Here is a 22,818-nt window from a genome sequence, read left to right as displayed (position 1 = left end):
CAAGCAGATAACATTTATCCCCACCTCTCCCTGCTGCCATAGTTTTATGACGCAATTACTCCCTTCCCCATTTTCTCCTGATATTTGATATGCTCACTCTTAGTTCAAGACAGACTGTGCGCTCTGGGACAACAGATTTATGTAGGTCTCCTTTGGAGCAGAGAACCAAAATCAGAGCCTGTAGTTGCTACCTCAATACAGACATTTTAGTAAGCCAGATGCAAGAATCCAAATAACTTTCAAACCACACTTAGCTATCCAAAATTACTGTTATGTGCAAGATATAACTTTGTAGGGTTTGGATAAAACTTCTACATGCTTGGCTGAGTTAACTCCAACTGTCTCGTATATCCTTCTTCATTCCCAAATTCATCAACAGTATTCTTGGATCAAATGTCCACAGACTGAATAAATAAAGGAATGGCAACTACTAAGGTCTTCAAGGTCCAGTGGGGCAGAAAGATCATGTAAATGTCTACAAGGAATAATCATCCCACTTAGGTTTACTTTCAAATGAAATGAAGATTCATACATACAGTATCTTTGCTCTAAGCTGTGGAGATATAATCTTGGGGAGGTCACAATTTGACACCCAGGGGAGAGGCAATCTCCCAGATACAAAGACTGTTTGAAAAAGAAGGTAGTATCTGAAGCCTCTGTGGATGTCAAAATCTTTCCCTCAACTTTATTTATACAGCACATATCTTGCCAGTTCTCAGATATAAAACCAGGAAAAAAATGGAAAATTAGACTTGTAGGACATACACTAGAAGGACTATAGAGAGCAGGATGACTGTCTATCTATAAAGGAACAGGAGAAACTATTTCTTTGTTTCTTATTTTGTTCATGAAGATATAGTGCTTCAGATTTCCCTGAAGGTAATACATTAAATGGATTTAAAAACCTTTAACACACACATACAAGTCAACAATCAAACCAACTTGATATCACAATTCCAAGAGAGAAAACAAATTTATTATCATTATCTTAAGATCTAAAATGATTACATAAAACTGAAAAGGAGTTTCTGGACTTACTGGGTTCATATTTGCTTCTTCTAAAAAGCGACTAAAAATGTTAAACAACTTATAACAGTATTTCCAGCTTAATGAAACTTTATTTTTACAGTGCAGTGTGACACAATTTTCTTGCAATTCATAGAAAAAAGCACAGAATACTTTAAACAGAAGTTTTAGCCATTGTTTTAAATTATGTGGGACTTTTTTTTTTTAAGTCTATTTAGTTAGACACACTGTTCTCAAGAATGACATGTATCACTGGTCTTACGCTGGGCATAGGAATGATTAAATGACCTCCTGACACCCTTTTAGCCCTCTTTTCTACAATTCTGTATTTGGCATTTCTGAGCACAGTGCTGGAAGCAGACATCTAGTTGAAAGGAGACGTCATTTACAATACAAACAAAATTAAAACAGACATTTACTGTTCCTAAATGTCTTTTCTTGTTCTTGTTAAATCTTTGATAAAAGTAAATAAGCTGGAAAATATTCAACAGTAAGTAATTGATATTTATAATCAATAGTTTGATACTGGTATACTGAGTTACCACATTGTCATGACATCTCTTTCAGTCTCCTTCCATCACTCAAATCAGAATCATTAATTGCCACTGCATACTTGGAAATCTCTCTCCTGAGGTTTTCTTGATTACAAATACAACCTCCATCATGAACTTTTAGATTGCTGAAGCAAGCAAAACAGAAGTTTCAAGGACTGCTCATCTTATATCCATTTAGTTCAATGAGGTGATCCCAAAGAACACTTCTTACTAAATATAAAGTTATGAAATAGATTGAAATGTGATGTTTTAGATTAAGAAGCAAAGTTCAGATTCTCCAATGGTAAGAGCCACCTTACTGAAAACAAAACATTATTTGTGACCATGTCAGCACGACATTCCAGTGCTACTGAAACTGAAACACAGGAAGTTCCATCTGAACATGAGAAAAAACTTCTTCACTGTGAGGGTGACAGAGCACTGGAACAGGTTGCCCAGAGAGGCAGTGGAGTCTCCTTCTCTGGAGATATTCAAAAGCCACCTGGATGCAATCCTGTGCAATGTGCTCTAGGTGACCCTGCTTGAGCAGGGGGGTTGGACTAGATGATCTCCAGAGGTCCGTTCCAACCTCAACCATTCTGTGATTCTGTGATTCTACAGCAGAAGTATTTCTACTTTGAAAGTTTAAATATCAGAAGCAGCATGTAGTTTTCTCAGTGTCAAATGAATGGTTTAAAACAGATTTTTGTAAATGTACACTAAATTAACATGGAAGAAAAGCTACATTAAAATGTTACTTGACATGCTGAAATTGATAAATAGAAGTTTTCCTGCCTAAAACAAATTAATCAATGTTAACATGCAACACTCACTTAAACGAGAAAATAAAACTATACTATAGCGAACTATACCACATATACTAGTACTTTCCTTTGTGAGGACATTGTTTTAATTTTTACTGGATAAGACGACATCAAAGTTTAAAAAAAATCATGCTGAATCTCAACTATCTCAGTAAGGTACAAAAACAGCCTAAGCATTCTAAATAGACTTTAAAATAAACTGAAAGGAAAGTCTCATTCTTCAGGGCTTTGTTGTTGTTGGTTTTTTAATAGTACACATGTTTAAGGTTACATTTAAGTCTTCAACCTTACCAGTTCTCGGTAGACACCTTCATTTTTTCCCTCAGGTTTTGTTGTCTTCTCTTTCTGGAACAGTTCCCTGTTTCGATTCCCTCCAGCACTCACGCTGAGATTACTTCTGCTATTACCACCGCCTCCTCCGAACGTCTTGGTCTTTAGATAAGCACAAAAATAACATTTCAGTAAACAACACTTAGGAAAATAAGCCTTAATATTTAGCTACTACAGAAAGTGCAGTAAACTTGATGGAGCTGTATTTTTTATGATTATGCTTTATATCAACAAATAAATTGCTAATTTACACAAAAAAAGATTAATTTATTTGGGAGGACTTTATTTTTCCCCTATGCCCAGATTAGGCTGTAAAGAGGGTATATAATTCTAGTTTTCATGAGTTACTTAACAAATCTTAACAGAAAACTGAGGGAGGGCATAAAAAACCTGATGCATTAGAACAAAATTTCCTAGCTATTCCATAGCTAGCTTCTGTCTATAAGACAGAACTCAGGGAATCATGGATTTTTGAGAACTGAAAAAACAGACTGAAATTAATAATCTGTTTTTATTACTTTAATCTCATTAGTTTAATTGCAAAATCCACACATTTTAATAGAGCTATCAAAATCAGATCTACAATAAAACGTTTTGTGATACAGCTCTATGTTCATCACATTAGCTGCATTCAAATAAGAATGCTCCCATCAATCCAAAAAGGATCCACTGTTTTTGATTCATCTTTTTAAGGAGATCTATAAGGAGGCAAACTTCAGAAAGTATTTTTGATTTAAGAAATACTTAAAATAACAATAAAAGATCAAACACAGTAAGTAAAATGTTGCAGCACACGCATTCTAACCTCCTTGCTCTTTGCTACTTCTGCGATGGCAGCTGTTCTCTGCTTTTCAAATTCATCATTGTCAGCAACAGGTTTTGCAGTATTTGTCATTTGCAGAGTCTTCCTGCGATCAAGCTCTCTGCTGTCCACTTGTACATGAGACACACATTTCTGGTAGTACAAAAGAAAGTTTTAACTCTTCTGTCTATTCTCTTTTTTTTAAAAAAAAAAAGTATTATTAGAGTAGCACAACTTTAGAAAAATGATGTGATCACAAAAACTTACACACAGGACATTTAGCTATCTTTGTTGACAGCAAACATCTCTGGTCCACAAGAGAGGCCAAAGAACAACATTTACATTTTCAGCTTAATTCATGATGTGGCTAACACAATTTTTGTAAACATCTTTGTCATCTAAGAAGGGAAGATGTTGGTGCCTACAAGATACGGCAGGAAGAATCAAAGGCCCCCACACCAGACAGAATTGAAGTGCAAACTTGAGTGAAAAATGTTAGACATGAATTAGTTCAATAAAGTGACCCGACCACTGCAATTTTTTTTCAAGACTAATAGCAGTGATTTCCCTGAATGCTGTGGCTATTCAACGAACAAATTTTTTTGATTCAGGTCACCATGACGGAAGGTGCTTTGGTAGTCTCTAGGCAAATGGAACTAGAGCCCCTAGATATCATGATCCAGGTTATTTTATGAAATGTTGTGGCTTCATTTTGTGTGCCACACTTCAATGACAAAGAGAAGTTCACCATACCTGCCCAAAAGGCACAAAAGGGGGAGGGCCACCTTCTGTTCCAATGTTACTCCTATTGTGTTTTGCTAAACTCTGTAAAAGAAAAATGTTGATTAATAAATTGCAAATGAAAACCAGACTGGTAACAGTCTCCATTTCAGAACATAGATGAAACTTGCGAAATAAACATTTTAAGCACCAAAAAGAAAGTGTGATACTCCTTTAATCAAGTATTTGGCTTGAGTGGAAGTGAGTGTGTATGGTCTTTTAGCGTCAATTAGATAAGAACTGCAACAGGTCAGCTATTTTAACACAGGAATCATTTGTCAGTCAGCAGCAACTCGCACTTCAAAGGAATCGGCAACATGTAGCTCTTATTATTAATTCTTCAGTTTCCAAAGCAACAATTAAACACTATTTATACTCAACTAGAACAGCAACCCATACACAAATGAAATAGTCAGAAATACAAATCAATATTGACAAGGCTCTGAAGCATTGATTATCTGATCTGACTTTCAAAGGATAAAAAGATAAAATAACCTAATTGAGTAGGAAATGCTTGCTGGAAATGATTATTTTTATTCCAGGACCATTTAATAGCAACAGTGTTCAGAAACTGAAAAATAAGTACAACAGCCCATCTTTTAACTCTCAAAAATAATTAAAATATTCTACACATTTTAAAAGTTATATTGCAAATTTCAGCAAGGGAACACCAAATGGCATCCTATACTTCAGATTCCTTCATACATGGTTTTATATTTATATTTACATTTACTTATTTACATTTATATATATATATTTTTTTTTTCTTCAGAAAACTTAAATATCCGGAAATCAACTCTCACTAAGAATTTCAGTACTGTTCTTTAAGCATGACTTAGTTGCAAGATTCGTCTCCTGGTAAAGACACCTATGTTTAGCTGTTCAAATTCTTATTACAGTCAAAAAAATCTAGAGTCATACAATTAGGTCAACATAAATTATTTAGCCAAATGCTTCAGTAAAACTTTATTTTTCAGTGTAAATTATGGCTCCTACTCGGACTTCACTGTCTTATTTCACACTTGTACAGTTACACATGCAGGCCTTTCCATAATTGCAGCTGAATTATTACAACTAAATTATTATTAACTCGGCCGACAAAAAGGACTCTACAAGGCTCTGGGGACTACAGATAGTAAGTCTGACTTCCAACCCTGTTAAGATGATAGCTTTTATAATAAAGCATAAGACCAACAGGCACATGGAGAAACACAGTCCATTGGAAAAGAGCCAACCCAGCTTCTGTACAGGAAAGTCCTATCTCACTAACATAATGGAGTTAGATGATGCTGGAGTTTTGCTTGTTTGTTTTAAAGATTTTCAAGTAGTCTTGGGCAAAATTCCACACAAATTATTAAAGAAAAAAGTTGTCCTGGGACTGGAGGAAAGGTTCTTTTATGGACTGAAAACTAGCTAATGGATAGGAAGTAATGGATAGGGTTTAACACTTCCAGAGAAGAGTCAGCAGTAGGGTCTCTCAAGAGATCAGTGTTGGAGAAGGCTGGGTTCAACATCTTCAGTAACTTGGACAAGGGAGTAACCAGACACACTGCCAAGTCTATAGATGATACTAGGCTCTTCTGGGGAGTCAAATGCTGTGAAGATCTCCTCACAAGAGTGAGTAAGCCAGCAAAAAAGACAGTAGACAAGCTTCACTGAAGATAAATGGAAGGTAATTCATACAGGGAAAAATAAAGCAGATGGAACAGCTGCGCTATTAGGAGACTTAAAAACCTGGGGCACTTCACTTGAGCAAGAACACTGCTTGTTAAGAGCACGGAAAGGAAGAATATGATCAAAATTTGCAGAACCATGAAGGTAATGGAGTAAATGCAGACTACTTCATTATTTACCAAATTCTGCAATACTAGAACAAGGGGGCACTCATCTAAATTAGCAGCAGATTGGTTTCTTTACACAGGACACAGTGAAATTCTGGCACTTGTTGCCACGGGAGGTTGTGAAGGCAAACAGTTTTAGCAGCTTTAAAAAAGGAATCAAATTCATGAACTCATCTACAAACAGTTACTGAAAAGACTACTGTTTATAGAAATACTTACTTTAAATCCTTAGCCAAAATCAGGTCATCAGGAAGCTAAGCCTGAAAACAATGCATTTTCAAATAATATAAATTACTAGTCATCAGCGAAGGAGAAAGGATGGATTTGTAAAATATTTCATGAAAATATCCATTTATACTTGATGCACTGTTCCTGTTTCTTTACAAATTCTGACAACAGCAACAAGCTGCAAGATAATGAAGTTCACTGGAATCCATGCTTTGATAGCTGTTAATTGTTCCACATTACACAAAAATATTTGGTTTCAGAACCGGAAAAAAGGAAGAAAAGGTCCTTAAAGGCTGTTGAAATGCTAAAATATATTTCCTACAATGAATCTGTTTTATCATCTTCTCCATTTCTTATTGTCTGGGGTTTATTTTGTTATGGATTTTTTTCATTGGAGCTGTCATGCATAATTACATACATCATTTGTTACTGGTCGCTGGCAGTGAAAGTTTTCATTAATTAAGTCTATATACAATACTTATCTATATATTTCTAATGCTGATGTAAAAGAGATTTAATTCCACTATGTGAAAACTGTAGGATAAATGTGTGACTATGCTTTAAGCTGATGCATTATCAGTGAATTTCTTAAAATATACAAGGTATTAATTTGACTAAACAATATACAAATCACTGGGTTTTTTTGTTTGTTTGTTTGTTTGTTTTTCAAGAGCCAAGGAACATTTTCTAAATCACTTGTGTTTATTAATTCCTTTCAAGGTTAAAATAAAAAAAATCCTTGGGCCCGGAGCAAAAACACTGATAAAAATATTCAATAAATTATTCAAAACAAAGCACTTAGAAGTGCACAATCTAGAAAATTTTGCTTTAGTACCAATCAATTCACTCCAAGTGGCTTTTTAGAATTACAAGCCAACACAAGAGCTGATCACTGCAGCAAGCTCATACCTTCCCATATCTACTAAGGCAGCACAGTCCAGGAGTCATTTCAGGGGCAAGACGCACCCAGGGAGGGTTCTGCCTTCCAACCTACTGCTGCTCCATCAGGAAAGGCACTCTAGGAGAAGGGCAAAAATCGAAGTGCCTCTACAGCTAAGCTCTTCCTTGCAGGCCAGAGCGTACGGTCTGGCATTTAGGGTAGGATTTGTTTCATCTGGCTTTATACAGTGTCTACAATGTAAATATCTGAGTTAGTGACCTTAGGCTCTTTTTAGAGCCAATGGAGACAAACAGGGACTTTAAGGGATTATGTCACCCCTCAGATATATCATGGCTTAAAATCTACTTATCTTCATTGATTATACAAGGAGTTCAGGGTGATCAACTCCAATTGACATTTTATATTACAGACATCATCTAACATTAGGCACCATGAGTGTTATACATACTGCAGAAGGCACCAAATCCCTGAGCTCTATGATACATATGCTAATCCCTGCAGCCACTAGTACTAAGTCCATACTAAAACAGAAACAACAAAACTACCATCCAGTCCCTTATAGAAGGTTTGAACACCCTAAATCTACTGAGTAAATGCAGAATTGTGTGATCCAGTCCCATAAACACTACACTATATATATTTTTTTCTGTTTTGGATCCAGAGAAATGTAGGCAAATTTGGAATGAACTACAGCACTGAATTCAATAAAAATATTTTTATGATAACCTGAGAACTTGAGCACTTGATCACAGTTAAATCCTCATGTCCTTTGATCAGAAAAAACATGCTTACGTTCACACTTTCATTTTTTTCCTTCCTAAACCAGGACCAAGGCAAAAACATACACGAAAGACTGTTCCAAATTATTGTTGAAACAAGTAACTTGGCAGAAAACAAAAGAGCACTTACAAATTTACCAGAACTGCCTATTTACTGACACTAGCTAGGATTCTGAATTGTAACTATTGACTGCATAAAATTGTTATCCAGGATGAAAGGATTCTGCCTAACAAGTGAACACCATGAAGCCAACACCATGAAGCCCCTTCTTCTGAGGTAGCATTGGCTACTGCGAGAACACCTGCTCCCTCCAGACAGCTGCTATGGAGATTAAACTCCACTTGGCACAAAGAAGGGCAAACTGGCAACACGAGCAATACTTTTTAACTTATGATCAAACGTGTTTGTAGCGGTAATTGATCACTTATGATAATCTTTATTATTAATGCATTTGGTATGCTTCTTCCCTCCTTTCTGCTGTATTTGGATTGCACCATTAAAACTTATTTCCCAGGGAACCTTCTAACAGATCAGGTTTACAATACTAGGCTGAACACACAGAATTAAACACTACTCTCCCCGCTCTTGCTTCTTTCTAATATGAATTTTGAAATATATATAAAACCACTTCCTTTTCCCATCAGGTAAACAAAATAATTAGCCTCACATTGACCAAAACAGAAGAAGTATACTAGAGATTTTCCCTTTAGTTACCCATAATTTGATGGGTTCTATGTTTAAAAAAAAAAAAAAAAAAAGAGAGAGAGAGACCTACCACACAGTTTCACTAATCATTTAAGCAAAATTTGATTGGGGCCTTACTTGCAGATCATCTCCTATTTTGACTAATACCAATACAAAGCTCTTTGTTCATAAAGGGGATCAGCAATGTCTCACAGATAGTGGTCCTCACTAACTGAAGTGGTAGTTATCACCACAACATTGGGAACGCTATGAAGCGACCATTACTTGGAATTGTACTCTTATCTAAGGAAGCCTGTGACACATTATATCTTACATTTCCAAATAATCAAGAGAAAAAGGTCATACAGTAACACTCGCATTTTTCATTTATTGCCTACTCATTTCTCATTTACTGTTCAATATATGACACTTAAAAAATTGAAAGAAATTTCTAGGCAAGAATTATGATGAAACTAAACGCTACAAAGAATACTGCATTCATTCCACATAAACGATATTTGTAATGTGAGAATATCACATTCATTCCACATAGACTACATTTGTAGCGCGAGTCTTTTATTACCAAAACTTGATTCCTCCCCAGAGCAATTTCAAGCTTCATACTGAATGGAACAAAAATGGTATAAAGCACTGCTAAATATCACTGCAACTATGCAACTAGAAGCTGCACGGATATGCACAAGGGCAATCATTTAAGACTGCACAAACAACCTTGTAACATTATTTGATTTCAAATCGTTAACTTTCTGAGCAAACGTAGAAGAAACTTATTCTTATCTTTAACACAAAAAGCCCAAATAACGCTCCCCAGACATAGTAGTGGAAAGAAAAAAAGATTGGTTTAAGAAGTGTAATTTGAAATAGTCACATAAATACAAGTCTTTTTATGCAGACACAGTTCACTACTTGATTTAATCCTGACTAGCAAGATTAGACAAGGAGTAGAAATGTCCTTGCTCAAATACTTTTGAAAGTTGACAATCTCACTTATTATCAACCGTTCCTTTCTATAAAGCTTTCTGAAAGGGACACATTAAGTTCATGGAGAAACTGTTATCTAAATAGCATCCAGCTTCTATAGATTTATTTGAGCCCTACCTCTGGAGTTGTCAATCTGGATATAGAACTGGAACTATGATTCCCAGTGGGAATGGTTCACCCATCCAAACTGATTTCTTGTCACCCCCAGGTCTGTTGACTTGACCACATTCTTGCTGGGAATTTGCAGACAACTACATGAGTGTAATTTTATTACTGTGAGCTATGCTACGAAGTTCAGTGGGAACTAGTCACAAAAAGAAATTTATTCTCTGGCAAACTGCAAGATGGAACCAGAGAACTCAGTGGACAGCTGTATGAAATAATTTTTACACTGTATCTAAACAGACTAAAACTGTGAATACTTTGTAACTTCTGTTATTAAACATAGCCAGCATAACTGGCTCACAAAAAATACTGGAAGTTGTCAGAGTCAGCAGCTTGCTGATGGTTATTCAGTGGTCTTTATTGTAATCAGAACATGTTCTATAGTTATTTCCTGCCATTGACCTCAAAAACAAATTAATTATTTATGGAACAGCATTTATTTTTGAAGCTTAGGTAGAATAAACGTGAAAAGTGAGTGTTCAAAATATCAGTCATAAACCTAACTGATTTTATTGACCCTTCTTTTACCAATTAGCATTCTTAAGAACTTCTTGGTTCCATGAGTTTATTTTCCCTTCCCATCAACCTTAAAATTTAAGGTTTTCTAAAGAGGCAGAGTACTCACAAGACTTTATGTTCAATGGGATGTTTCTGCTACTGGTCCCAGAACCGTCTTTTTATAAAATAGGCAGTGTCATTTGAAACACCGAATACAGGAATGTTTTTAAAAAACTGTACTTGCAACTATAACAGCGCAAAAAGTATGCCAAGCACCCTGTTCATTCTGGCTGTTCCTGCAACTCCAGTGTTCAAACCCATTTTGGCTCAGTTGCTTAAAGGGCTATCTGCAGTAACAAAGGATCGTGCCAAACACAGCATCAGCAACAATAAAAGAAGAACTTTACACAGAAAAGACCATCACTCTGATTCAGAGACATGTATATGGATGCATGTGTGTATGTAGTAGTAGTAGTAGCAGTAGCAGCATTTGACCCAGTAAGCATTTGGGACTTTAAAAGCGATCAGTGAACATCACATTTGAGCATCTGCATTCTTCTGACAAACTAATGAAATCTAAATCAGTCACTTAGCATAACACATAGCAGCCAACTTGTAACAGGGTCACAACTTCCTGCTCTAGAAAATTCTACTCATTTGTTACAAAATGTAAGAAAAAAAGTCTTCCTTCACTAACTTATTCTATTAGGACAGTAAACACACTAAAACAGAGTAAGGGAGCTTACAAGTATTCATGGCTTGCTGAAAGACTAAAACCTTCAATTCATCTTTCTAATCACAGATTTACCTAAAGCACGGATGAAATCTGCAATACCAGAATCTGTACTTGTGTGTGCTAACTTCCCTGCTTTCTGTAAGCTTACTATATTCTCCCCACGCACACAAATACACACTCTGCAGACTGTAGTTGTAAAAGGCATCATCCTCTAACTTTATAGTACCAGGAAACACTGTTTAAGGAAGTGACCAAGCATTACTGCACTCAAATACATTCAATATTGATGATAAAAGTTTTCAGACCTTTCAGACTACAAAAGGAATCAGTTTCCATACAAAGATCACCTACGATTTCTTCATCTGCAACATAATATATAAGATTTATTTACACATATTTGGCTTCACGCAAAAAATATCTGGACAGTAAAGTTCTAAAAGGTTATCAGATCGAACTTCTCAGCTAACATTAAGCTTGAGGTCATTAAATATATTTGCATCCTGTAAGACAAGCATTTCCAGTGATGTTACCTCACCCTTTGTAATTCCCACTTTTCTATAAGATGCTCCACTTCACCTCCAAGAACCGCAGTGTTACTGTCATCCAAAAGCAAAAATCCATTTTTCATTTCAACAATTCCTGAAAGTTTAATTTTTGTTCCAGGTGGAGTGTTCAGGCTAAAAGTATAAACAAAACACATATTTCAAATATGTTTATTAATATTCTGCCACAAAAAACAATACAAAACTCTACTGCTATTATACTGCAAATATTGTTATATTTCATAATAAAAGATTAGCATCAAAAATCTTTGCAATAATTCCTTTTCAATGCACAGTACTTTTCAATAGCTTTTTTGGAACACTTTCCATTCATAACACAAAGATGCCATATTGCAAATTAGATTCTAACAGAGATGAATGTTTGCAAATTGTCTGTTTGGTTAAAATCGAATTTAACAATACCAAACTAAGGATGTGATTTGTCTAGACTAACAGAAGATGTCTCAAAGTCAGCTGTCTAAGAATAAGTTCCTCATCTTGGGACCCATTTATAGTTAATAAATAGAGATTCTTCACATGGTTAATCGTCTCATTTGTTTTAGACCTTTAACTTGGGAGAAAACAAAGAGCCATTAGGAAAAAAAAATTCTGTATGTTACTAATACCCATGATTGGTCCAGAATTAATATAGAAGCCATGCACCTTGTAGTGCTTCTTCCCTCATTACTCTCTGTTTTAAAAAACATATGGCTGCTCACTGTGGTCAGCTCCCATAAGGAGGTACCCGTCTTTTTGTCAACTTAATTCTCCCTATGAAAAAAAACAGCAGATGCATAAAAGAATCATAGATCTCCAAGTCATGATTGAAAGATATGACAAGTAGCATAGCTGGGAAACAGTGATTTTTATTGTAAAAAACAAAATAGGACACAGTCAGTTACAACATTTCAACTGAGAGACAATAACCTCTTTAAAATCTGCTAACACTATCACTGCAATCATGGGACCTTACCACACAGTGAGGAACATTCACAGTGGAGTCAGCCAATTTTAGCACTAATGACATTAACCTTAGCAATATTAATGGATTTTCTGTATTGTTCTGATAAAAGATCAGAAAGAAAAAAAAAAGATGAGAAACAAACAGGGCAACAAAGGAGAATTACGTAAAAAGAAGGGTAAATGGAAACACTACTCATTAAGAACAAGAACTTCTTATTTAAAAGCAAACTGTGCATTTGCTCAGCAAGAAACACCTTGTAGTGAAACAGCATATTAATCAAAATTAATGGTCCAATTTCAAACCTGAAACAGTCACATACTCACAGCACAGACTTAATTTCATACAAGATTATTTAAAAAGAAGAGCTTACATCATTACAACAGAGTGATGAGTTCTGTGACATTTTGGAGACCATCTATAAACTTTCAAATTATGTCTTCTACTGGGTGTTCTTCCTTAAGTATTGTGTGATTTGGATTTTACTTACATGGGAGCCTATTTGCCTTTCTTTTCTGCCCTTTTATATTCATGATGGAATATGATATTCCAAGGTCTGATGGCTCAAAGGTAGAATTAAAATATCATTGTGTTCTACCTTTTAAAATAGTATTACTCTAAACTGCAAGTGGGCTTCTACTCAGTAGTAGTTTAACATTAAAAGATGACATTTAAAAGGTCTATGTTCAACTGTTGCAGCTAGCAGAGAAAGACGAAGGAAAAAGATTCTTTCTTTTTTAATCAAAATAAGCTGATGTACAGCAAAGAGCAACACATACGACTCCAGAGATGATTTTCAACATCCAAATGACCAAACACACAAAAATTCCCCATGTTCAACAGTGATTAGCTCTATTATGTCTTCATTTTTAACTGAAGAAAATTTATTAACTCAGTCCAAGTTAAAGCCTTGTCGTAGTAAAGCAGCACTAGTTGCTTAAGTTAGGTGTCAGGCCTGTAACATCCTTGTTATCAAAGTCAGATAAAAGTTCTGCTACTACTAAAAATGGAAACTTGACTTAAGTCTACACACACCCAAAAGGCTGCTTGCCTTGTTAACTCTGACTTGGCAGATGGCCGTGCAAGTCCTCTTTCTTCCAGTATGAACTTCAGCATAAATGGTATTGTAAATTATATTCATATATACCTTTGCATGCTGAATTTAAGGTTCTCCTTCATATACAAAATCTAGGAAGGAGAGAAGAATAAGTGTTTTCTAGCCAAAGAGCATGACTATATAAGATATTTTATTAGTCTTACTTGCACACCTCTATTGGCTCTCTTCTGACAAGATTTCTTTTTGCCTAATGTTTCTTTACTTTACAGGTTGCTCTTCACCACAGATTTACAAACAGGGTGGACTTGGTGGGCAAGTCAGAATCTCATCAAAAAGTGTGCATATAGTGGGGGTGAGAGGGAAGGGAAGGTGTTTTGCTTTTTTTCTATTTATCAAGAGGGAAACACTTCACCAAAGCTCTACAACTTAACCACAGACTTATCCCTTTATTAGGGTCTGAAATGGAACAAGTACAGAAGAACATAGAAGCCTTCTGGATAACAAAGAGGACAGACAGCAAAACTACATTATTTTTGAAATTAAAACAGAACAGTAATGAAAAGAACGAAAGATAAAATAACCAAACCTTGTCGTTTGCACTGCTGCTTGTCAGTCAAAAACTTGTTTCAACAGGTAGTTTTTCACATATTAGTAGGAACTCTTCCATTACGTTAAGGGCATTTAAGTGCCAAAAAAACTTTGAAAAGAAAGCTGTTCACCTTATTTTTGACATGCTAGTGTATTCGATAGCTGTGCAGCTTGTGTGTCCATCAGTCATCTGCAAACGCAACATTCTGGGAGCAGCCTGAGATTCTTCATTATCCTTTGGTGCAGCAACATTGCGTATTTTTTGTATCTGCAGAACACATGGCCCTTGCAGCTATACATGCAAAATAGAAAAGACAAAAATGTTTGTTAACATCATGAAACAATGCACAATATTATCTAGACACACTAACAGATGCCCCCAGGCAAAGCAAAGTGCAATTTGATTAGGCAGTCAGGTCCAATTTCTATCACTCAGGAAGTTTTAGAACATATAGTACGTAAAAATGACTTTTCCAGAGAAATAATTATAATGTTTTATAAACTCTGTGACGCAAATTATGGAAAAGTGAACAAAAAACCCCACCTATATATCAAACAGATACTGCAGTTCCAAAATACTACAGAGTACAGATAAGACTTCACACACTGTACCCACAAATTCTCATTGCCAGAGTGTTCTACAGAAAGCAACAGCCAGCCTTGACGACTAACTAGTTGTAAAAAGACTACATTTCAAATACAACTGTTTTGTAAAAACTGGCTGGAAACACAGCTTCTTCAAACAAAGGTGTAACCAGAATGTAGTATAACCACCTCAAGGGACATCACTGTCCTTTGGTCAGCTAAAAATGCAACATATCCACACCACAATTTATATCTTACTGGAAAAAAAAATCCAACCAAATGAACAAACAAAAAAACCCCACTCATCAACTTTGGGTTACAGCAGAGTAAACAATCATGATTGTCTTCTCTACTCCTTCACTCTGTAAGGAAGTAGGATTATTCTGATCCCTCTGAGAAATAACACTGAACAATCTGCTGCTGCCCAACGGATCTCTAGCACCCAAGAGACAGCAGGAAAGATGAAAAAGAATGAACCTTTCCTCAGCTTCTTCCTTTGAGAAACAGAATAGGTAGCTCAGAAGAACATGAAGTGAGAGCAAGCAACTAGAACATGAATATATCTAAAAAGAAGAGCTAAATGAATAAATAAAATAAAGAGGAGCAGCAGTGAGACTAGGTAAAAGAAATGAGAAGATGAGGAAAGAGGGACTTCATTTAGGATGAGAATACATGAGAAAGACAAGCCACTTTGGAATACTGCCACTAAAAGGAGCAAGAAAGACACCCTACGTACCACCACCTCAGTTAAACCCTTCTGCAGTCTTGAAACAACAACTAGTAAAATAAATGACGTTTTCTACATGGCTTTTCTATTCTTCACACTTCCAAATAAATTTAAAATTTGAAGGACCCTGCAGACTTTTAAGACTTCAGATAAAAATCACAAAATATAGAGTATTTTGGATGGATGATTTCTGGCAAGCTGATGAGAGTAAGTTATGCTTATTTGAAATCTACTTAAACCTGAAGCTTTTGTATCATTTTTTTTCAATAATTGAGAGTTTGAATAAAATAATGTAAATAAGGAGTAACAGTATTGAGTTTTAGTCATTTCTGAATGGACCTTATTTATGTCAATTATAATTACATGACCAATTCTGTTTCTGATGTGAATGGAGATTTTTATTCCCTTGATTTCAATGGAAGCAAAACTGGATAATGTATCATATGAAAACAAGTTTCCCTTTATTGATTAACTTCAGTAAAGAAGCCACAAAAATGATTTTTTTCTCCTCTAGAAGTTTATAGAAAAAGATTATTTCTGTAGCAGAAAAAGATTATTTCTTTCAGTAGCAAATGAACCACAGTGCCTCATTCAGAGGTCACTTCAATGCACTAATTTTAGGCTTATCATAAATTAAGTCTAACAATTTTCAGTTTTATATAACTTTATGAAAAATCTAGATGAAAAAGTATTAGGTAAATGAGAAGCATCTCTAGTTAGCCACAATTAGGTTTGGTACTCAGCTGACCTTTACTGTGATGGTAATTTCTTGTATAAATGTCTAGCAAATTCTAGTTCTGAGTACTTGTTTTTCTTTCTAAAGAGTTGTTTGATAGTCCCCTTAAAAATCTGGAGTGTGAAGAAATGAGGGCTAGGCTAACTATAAACGTATATGCAAATATACCCATGTTTTCTGTTTTCTAGCATCAAGCATACACTACAGTGAAGCAGGGATGCACATTTGCTGAGTTTGGACAACAGAGTCTGGTTCTTTAGCATTCTTTCACAAAGGAAATCACACGTTGTTTTGAAAAAAACAGGTGCAAAGGTTAAAAAAAAAAAAAAGGAGCTTGTAGCATTCTGAAAACATATCATATTAACAACATAACTATTTCTATGATCTTAATCAGGACCTTAGAGCTCCCGTGTCTCCCAGCCTCAGTTCAGCTCAGTATTTCCTTTCCCTTTTTATTACACGAAATGGGCACACTGTGACAACAGAAAAGTCAGTCTTCCTGCAGAAAAAGGGACTACTCTCAGAGGATTTTAGGTGAATCCAGAAGGCAGAGCCACTACGCCAGGACTCTTTTGTGTTGATTACTGCAACGGGCATTGTGAGAATCAACACAGAAAACTATTCCAAGGCTCAAAAAAAAGATTTTTTTTCCCCCTTCTCCAAAACAGCTGTGGTCGTTAGGCATACCTACAGGTTTAGGCAGAAAGGGTCAGCCAAACTGAAACCTCTTCGGCACTCAGTTAAACTACGACATACACAAAAAAGCTGAGAAAAAAAGGCAAGCTTTACCCAATAAACATTTCCTAGTAAATTATCAAACATTCTAAGTATTAGAACTGGTTATATCCCATCTGTTAAGGTTGCTACTCACTTTCCATTATAAAACTCCCCGCTTTCAGTTGTCTTAAGTGTGAAGTATACTGAACATGCCAGACAATTTCTACATCACCTAGGACTTTTTACCCCTGCCAGGACAGCGAAAGAGGAGAAAAACATTTTAAAACACCGGCTAGATCAACTTAACTATTTCTGAAAATGGACAATATGCTTGGCCTGTGATTAAAACAATGTTCTTTCAACACTACTACAATCTCTACCCTTTGAAAAAAAGGGACTGAAATTTGACAAAACTGTAAGGGTATCTGGAACGAAAGGATATCTGGTCTGTGAAGAGATCTAGTTAGCAGCTCTTCAGCTTAAGACAAGAGATGGAAAAGTAATGTATTAAACACCCAGATACACAAACCCTAAGAAACAGCCAATAACAGAGACAGTAACGAAGTCCAGAACTCTTAAGACATTGACTGATGGGCCACTGCAGGAACCACTCAAGTGTAAACTTACAGAGTTTCAGCCAGAACTCTGTATCTGATAAAAAGGAAAACAAGATTATCGCGGGTCTCATGGGTAAAAGCAAACTTATTACAGGATATCTGAGGGGAATTGTGGGACTGTGTAAAACTTATCATGGAGATGAGGACAGGATCACCGAAGCTGGAAAAAGGGAGGGATCAAGGTGGATTCAGGAAAGAACAAACATGGGAAAATGAAGAGGAGGGGGGATGAAAATGGGCCAGTTGCATGTAGACCAGCTGCTGGTCAGCTGGCTTGTCTGAGTCATTTTGCCTGATCGCTGCTGTCTTATCCTCTCATTCTCTCTATCCCTGCTTACTTGCTGTGCAAGTGCACTCCCTATTCTGTGTGTACATGTGCCCGATCTGCTATCAAACTTCACACTGGACTACCTAGCAAGGAGGATGAAGGGTCTGAGTGCCAGCAACAGGGGACAGAGGCTGTGGGTCTGAGAAGCGCCAGGGTATGGGGGCCAGCAACTGGAGAGACCAGGCGTTTAAGACCAACCACTGCAGAGATCCATGTTGTGTGTATATGAACCACTAGCAAACTTCAGTCCTGATTAGCCAGACAGGAGGAACAGAATTGGGCTGTTAGTGGTCAGGGTTGTGGGAGTACTGTTTGTCTTTTTGTGGCTGCTGGTAAAGGCACTGTTCTGTACTTTGTTGCCAGCCATGTTAGTAGCGTGCATGTGCACACGTGTGTCACTAAGGGGAACACATACTCAGCCTCACTATCGGCTGGACCTGGTCACACAGACCTGCTGCAATCCTATCTAGAAGGCTGGTCTGGGACTAGATCCCACCCACTGCCTGCAGGTCTAGCAGACCACAAAGAACTCCCCTGGGCACCAAAGTCCATGCTATGCAGCTACCTTTAACAAAATGGGTATATGGGGTATGGGTCTCTTTCTTCTCCCCGCCCCAAAGCAGCCCCATAAAAATCCTCTTAATATACCAAAGTTTAAAAGACATGGCAGGCAATTCTAACAGTTAATTTGTCAAGTCACTGTTCTCACTGAGCACACTAAAGCGTCCCTCCAAACCCCGCAACCACTGGATCATGTAAGTGCCATTTCCACAGCCAAAAGAGTTAATCAGTCCAAAGTTGCAAGGTCTTTAAGCCCACTCTGCTAACATGCTCCCAGCTCCTTCAAATTGCAGGTCCCACAGAACTCCTCTTTCCTGTGCTTTTGGTGACTTCTTTCATACTACCAGGATGGAGAGACAAAAATCATCTGACGCTGGTACAGCAACCATTTTCCAGAACACCAAAAAAAGTACAGTTACACTTTGCTCTATCTGGAACAGAAGAATGAAGGCACTGTCTAAATAATAATACGGTGTCTACACAAGAAACCAGTCATTCCAAAAATATTTACAAACTGGACAAGCAACTGAAGATGTGTTAACATTGGAATGCTGTGAAAGGCAGCTCAAGATGACCTTTGAATACAAAAACTAGACAAACACAACTAGAAAAATGAAGTATTTTCATGTGCCATATTAGTAATACTATAAATAGCTTTCAGAAAATAGATTCTAAATGAAGCAAATAAGTTAAAATGCAGAACATAAGCAAAATGATTTGAAGAATGATGGTTTGTTTTATAATAAGATCATTAATGATCTGCTTACCTTTTCAACGTGAAAAAAGAGAAATATTTCTATTATAATGTTAATATTTTAGCTTTGAAATTAATTTATGCCAAAAATACTGGATGAGTCAGAGCTCTGAAATTTAAAACAACAGAAAGAGGCACAAGACAAATGACTGGAAATTGAAGTTTAATAAATCCAAAGGTAGAAATAAGGTATATGATGATAACAGGGATAACGAATCTCTGGAATAAGCTACTGTTTTCTACAGTGCACAATGTTTTAAAATCAAGAATAGGTAACTAGCTGGAATGTGCAAAGCTATTAGGGCTCAGCACAAAAGATAACTGAATAAAAAATTAGAAGCATGTGATAGATGACAGAAGGATGCCTTTTGCATCCTAAAAACCACAATTGTATGACTGGGCAAAAGTAGCCATTGGAAGAAAAAGGAAGAAATCCTGAGTCTCTGATCTCAGTAAGGGAAAGATCTTGCCCAAAGCCCTTGTCCACTCCCCCATTTTGGTGCAGTATCCTTCTCTTTGATGTCATTTACAAATTTCACTATCGTTCTTCATATTCTACTGAGCTATTAACCAAAAATATCCATCAAAATGACACTCAGTAGTGAACTTTGTAGGACCACCTTGAAATGCCTTCATAATTTGGCAGTGAAGTATATGTACTTTGAGAGTGATTTTTCAAGCAGTCCATGATTACTCCAAGACTACATTTCCTCAACTTATCTATGAGATTTCATGCGTGCACATATATATACATACACATGTAGTACAAGCAGTCTTTGAGACATTAGCACATTCCACTACTTCTCTTTATTCATATCTCTCAGTGCTAATTCAAGAATATATGAGACTCTTAGAAAGAGAAACAGAGATTAAACAAATATCCACACTATTGCATGAGACAATATGCTCATGTCTTTCTGGACACAGCTTAAACAAAACATAATTCACTCATTCGTAGTTAACTTACAGGCTTCTTCAATATGAAGAAACATATCTAAGTACTCCATGTCATGTTCAGAAAAACAATTTCATAATAAAATACACACATTGGCTGCAGGGGACTAACTAATCAACAGCTGGAAACATTTATTATCTAGATCTAAAGCAAGCCAAAGGCCTGTCCTGCAAATCCTGAAAGCTGATAAAACTATAACTATTTCAGATCAGGGCTCTTCAAACAGCACTTACAACTGCTACCATATCTGTCAATTATCTGCATGCAAGCAGAAATTAATCCATTACTGCTCTCCTTAGAGCAAGAGGAGATAAGAGGTTTCAAATCAAGCCAGGAAGACAATATACAGAAATATATTAATTTAACAGAATTCTGTGATCAAGGTGGAAAAATAACATTCTGATAAATCAGTCTGTTCAGATAGTTTCAAATGATAACTTTTACAATATAGTAACTAGATAGTGTTCTACTGTTTCCAAGATTGTTATTGTACTGTCTTCCAAAAGGCATTGCTTTGGCACCCTGAAACTGGTCTGAAAACAAAAAAATAGCCTTTCACAAAGATTTACCTTATTATATCTAGCACTATCTATTTTTCTTAAAAACGTGCAAGTAATCGTGCCTTTTTGAAAGCTCCTGAAATAGTCATTAGGGGATAAGGAGACCACCAAAATATTTATCAAGGTGATGAGGTTAAGGTTAAGGTGGCCCATAGCTTACCTACAGATGCCAAACAGCTAACTCCAAAAGTATTACCAGATCAGATCTGCCAGTATTACTACACACGTAACCACACTAACTCAGTCCTGTCAAAATCAACTCAACTGAAAAATCTATTAAAAATATGTTTAAGTTGAGTTGGATCATTTTTGACACATGCAGCTTTGAGCACAGTTACACCAGGAGATCTGATGTAGCACTATCATAAGAAGGAGCAACTCGAGACTGAAGTTTGTTTAATGCAGATCAATTGTAGCTGGAACAAAGCAAATCTGCTCATGCCCTAGAAGGAAAAAAGCCTACAGGAAACCAATAGAAATCCATAGTGGAAGAGAAGATAAAAGGCAACTAAGCACGGTTAGTTATACATCATAATGACAGAAACAGTGGGAAGTCTATGAGTAACTTTAAAGAGTAACCAGAATAGGTAGTAACTTAAGTTATAACTGGTTACTATCAAGTGGCCAGTATGTGCACGCAGCATGGGGAACAAACAGGAAGAACTAGAGATCTGTGTGCGGTCACAGGGCCATGATCTCATTGCCATTACAGAGACATGGTGGGATAGCTCGCATGACTGGAGTGCTGTCATGGATGGCTACATGCTTTTTAGGAAAGACAGGCCAGGAAAGCAAGGTGGTGGAGTTGCTCTTTATGTGAGAGAGCAACTGGAATGCACTGAGCTGTGCCTAGGGGTGGATGAAGAGCGAGTCGAGAGCTTATGGGTAAGGATTAAAGGGCAGGCTAGCATGGGTGACACTGTGGTGGGTGTTTACTACAGGCCACCTGATCAGGAAGAGGAAGTCGATGAGGCCTTCTACAGACAGCTGTAAGTAGCCTCACAATCCCAGGCCCTGGTTCTCATGGGGGACTTCAACCACCCTGATATCTGCTGGAAAGACAACACAGCTAGGCACAAACAGTCCCGGAGGTTCCTGCAGAGCATTGGTGACAACTTCTTGACACAGGTGGTGGAGGAGCCAACAAGGAGAGGTGTGCTGCTGGACCTCGTACTAACAAACAAAGAAGGACTGGTGGAAGATGTGAAGGTCGGGGGCAGCCTTGGCTGCAGTGACCATGAGATGGTGGAGTTGAGGATCCTGCGAGGAGGCAGCAGGGCACTAAGTAGGATCACAACCCTGGAGATTAGGAGAGCAAACTTTGGCCTCTTCAGGGACCTACTTGGAGGAATCTCATGGGATGGGGCCCTAGAAGGAAGGGGCGTTCAAGAGAGCTGGTTCATATTCAAACATCACCTCCTCCAGGCTCAAGATCGGAGCATCCCTATGAGTATGAAGTCAAGCAAAGGAGGTAGGAGAGCTGCATGGATGAGCAAGGAGCTCCTGGCAAAACTCAACCAGAAGAAGGAAGGAGATAGAATGTGGAAAGGAGGACAGGCCACTTGGGAGGAATATAGGAACATTGTCAGAGTATGCAGGGATGTGACGAGGAAGGCTAAGGCCCGTTTGGAATTAAATCTGGCTAGAGATGTCAAGGACAACAAGAAGGGCTTCTTCAAATACATCAGCAGTAAGAGGAAGACTAGGGAAAATGTGGGCCCTTTGCTGAATGGGGTGGGTGCCCTGGTGATGAAGGATGCAGAGAAGGCAGAGTTACTGTATGCTGCCTTTGCTTCAGTCTTTACTGCTCAGGCCAGCCCTCAGGAACCCCAGACCCTGGAGACCACAGAGAAAGTCTGGAGAAAGGAAGACTTTCCCTTGGTGGAGGAGGATCAGGTTAGAGATCATTTAAGCAAACCTGACACCCACAAATCCATGGGCCCTGATGGGATGCACCCACGAGTGCTGAGGGAGCTGGCGGATGTTATTGCTAAGCCACT

General features: G+C 37.2%; 1 protein-coding gene across 4 annotated transcripts in view; it reads right to left on the bottom strand.

The window, feature by feature from the left end:
• Window positions 1–22,818, bottom strand: part of TDRD3 (tudor domain containing 3) — a 123,138-nt gene that overhangs the window by 44,432 nt on the left and 55,888 nt on the right. For all 4 annotated transcript variants that reach the window (XM_067292604.1, XM_067292605.1, XM_067292602.1 and 1 more), the window contains exons 4-8: window positions 14,410–14,570; window positions 11,666–11,807; window positions 4,269–4,340; window positions 3,519–3,668; window positions 2,675–2,815 (exon numbers count right to left, since the gene is read on the bottom strand). In XM_067292604.1, the coding sequence (XP_067148705.1) occupies window positions 2,675–2,815; window positions 3,519–3,668; window positions 4,269–4,340; window positions 11,666–11,807; window positions 14,410–14,570 (666 nt within the window). The remainder of the gene's footprint in view (window positions 1–2,674; window positions 2,816–3,518; window positions 3,669–4,268; window positions 4,341–11,665; window positions 11,808–14,409; window positions 14,571–22,818) is intronic.

This window comes from Apteryx mantelli, chromosome 1, assembly GCF_036417845.1.
Source record: "Apteryx mantelli isolate bAptMan1 chromosome 1, bAptMan1.hap1, whole genome shotgun sequence".
NCBI classification, from domain to species: domain Eukaryota; kingdom Metazoa; phylum Chordata; class Aves; order Apterygiformes; family Apterygidae; genus Apteryx; species Apteryx mantelli.
This window is presented reverse-complemented; position numbering and strand designations above follow the sequence as displayed.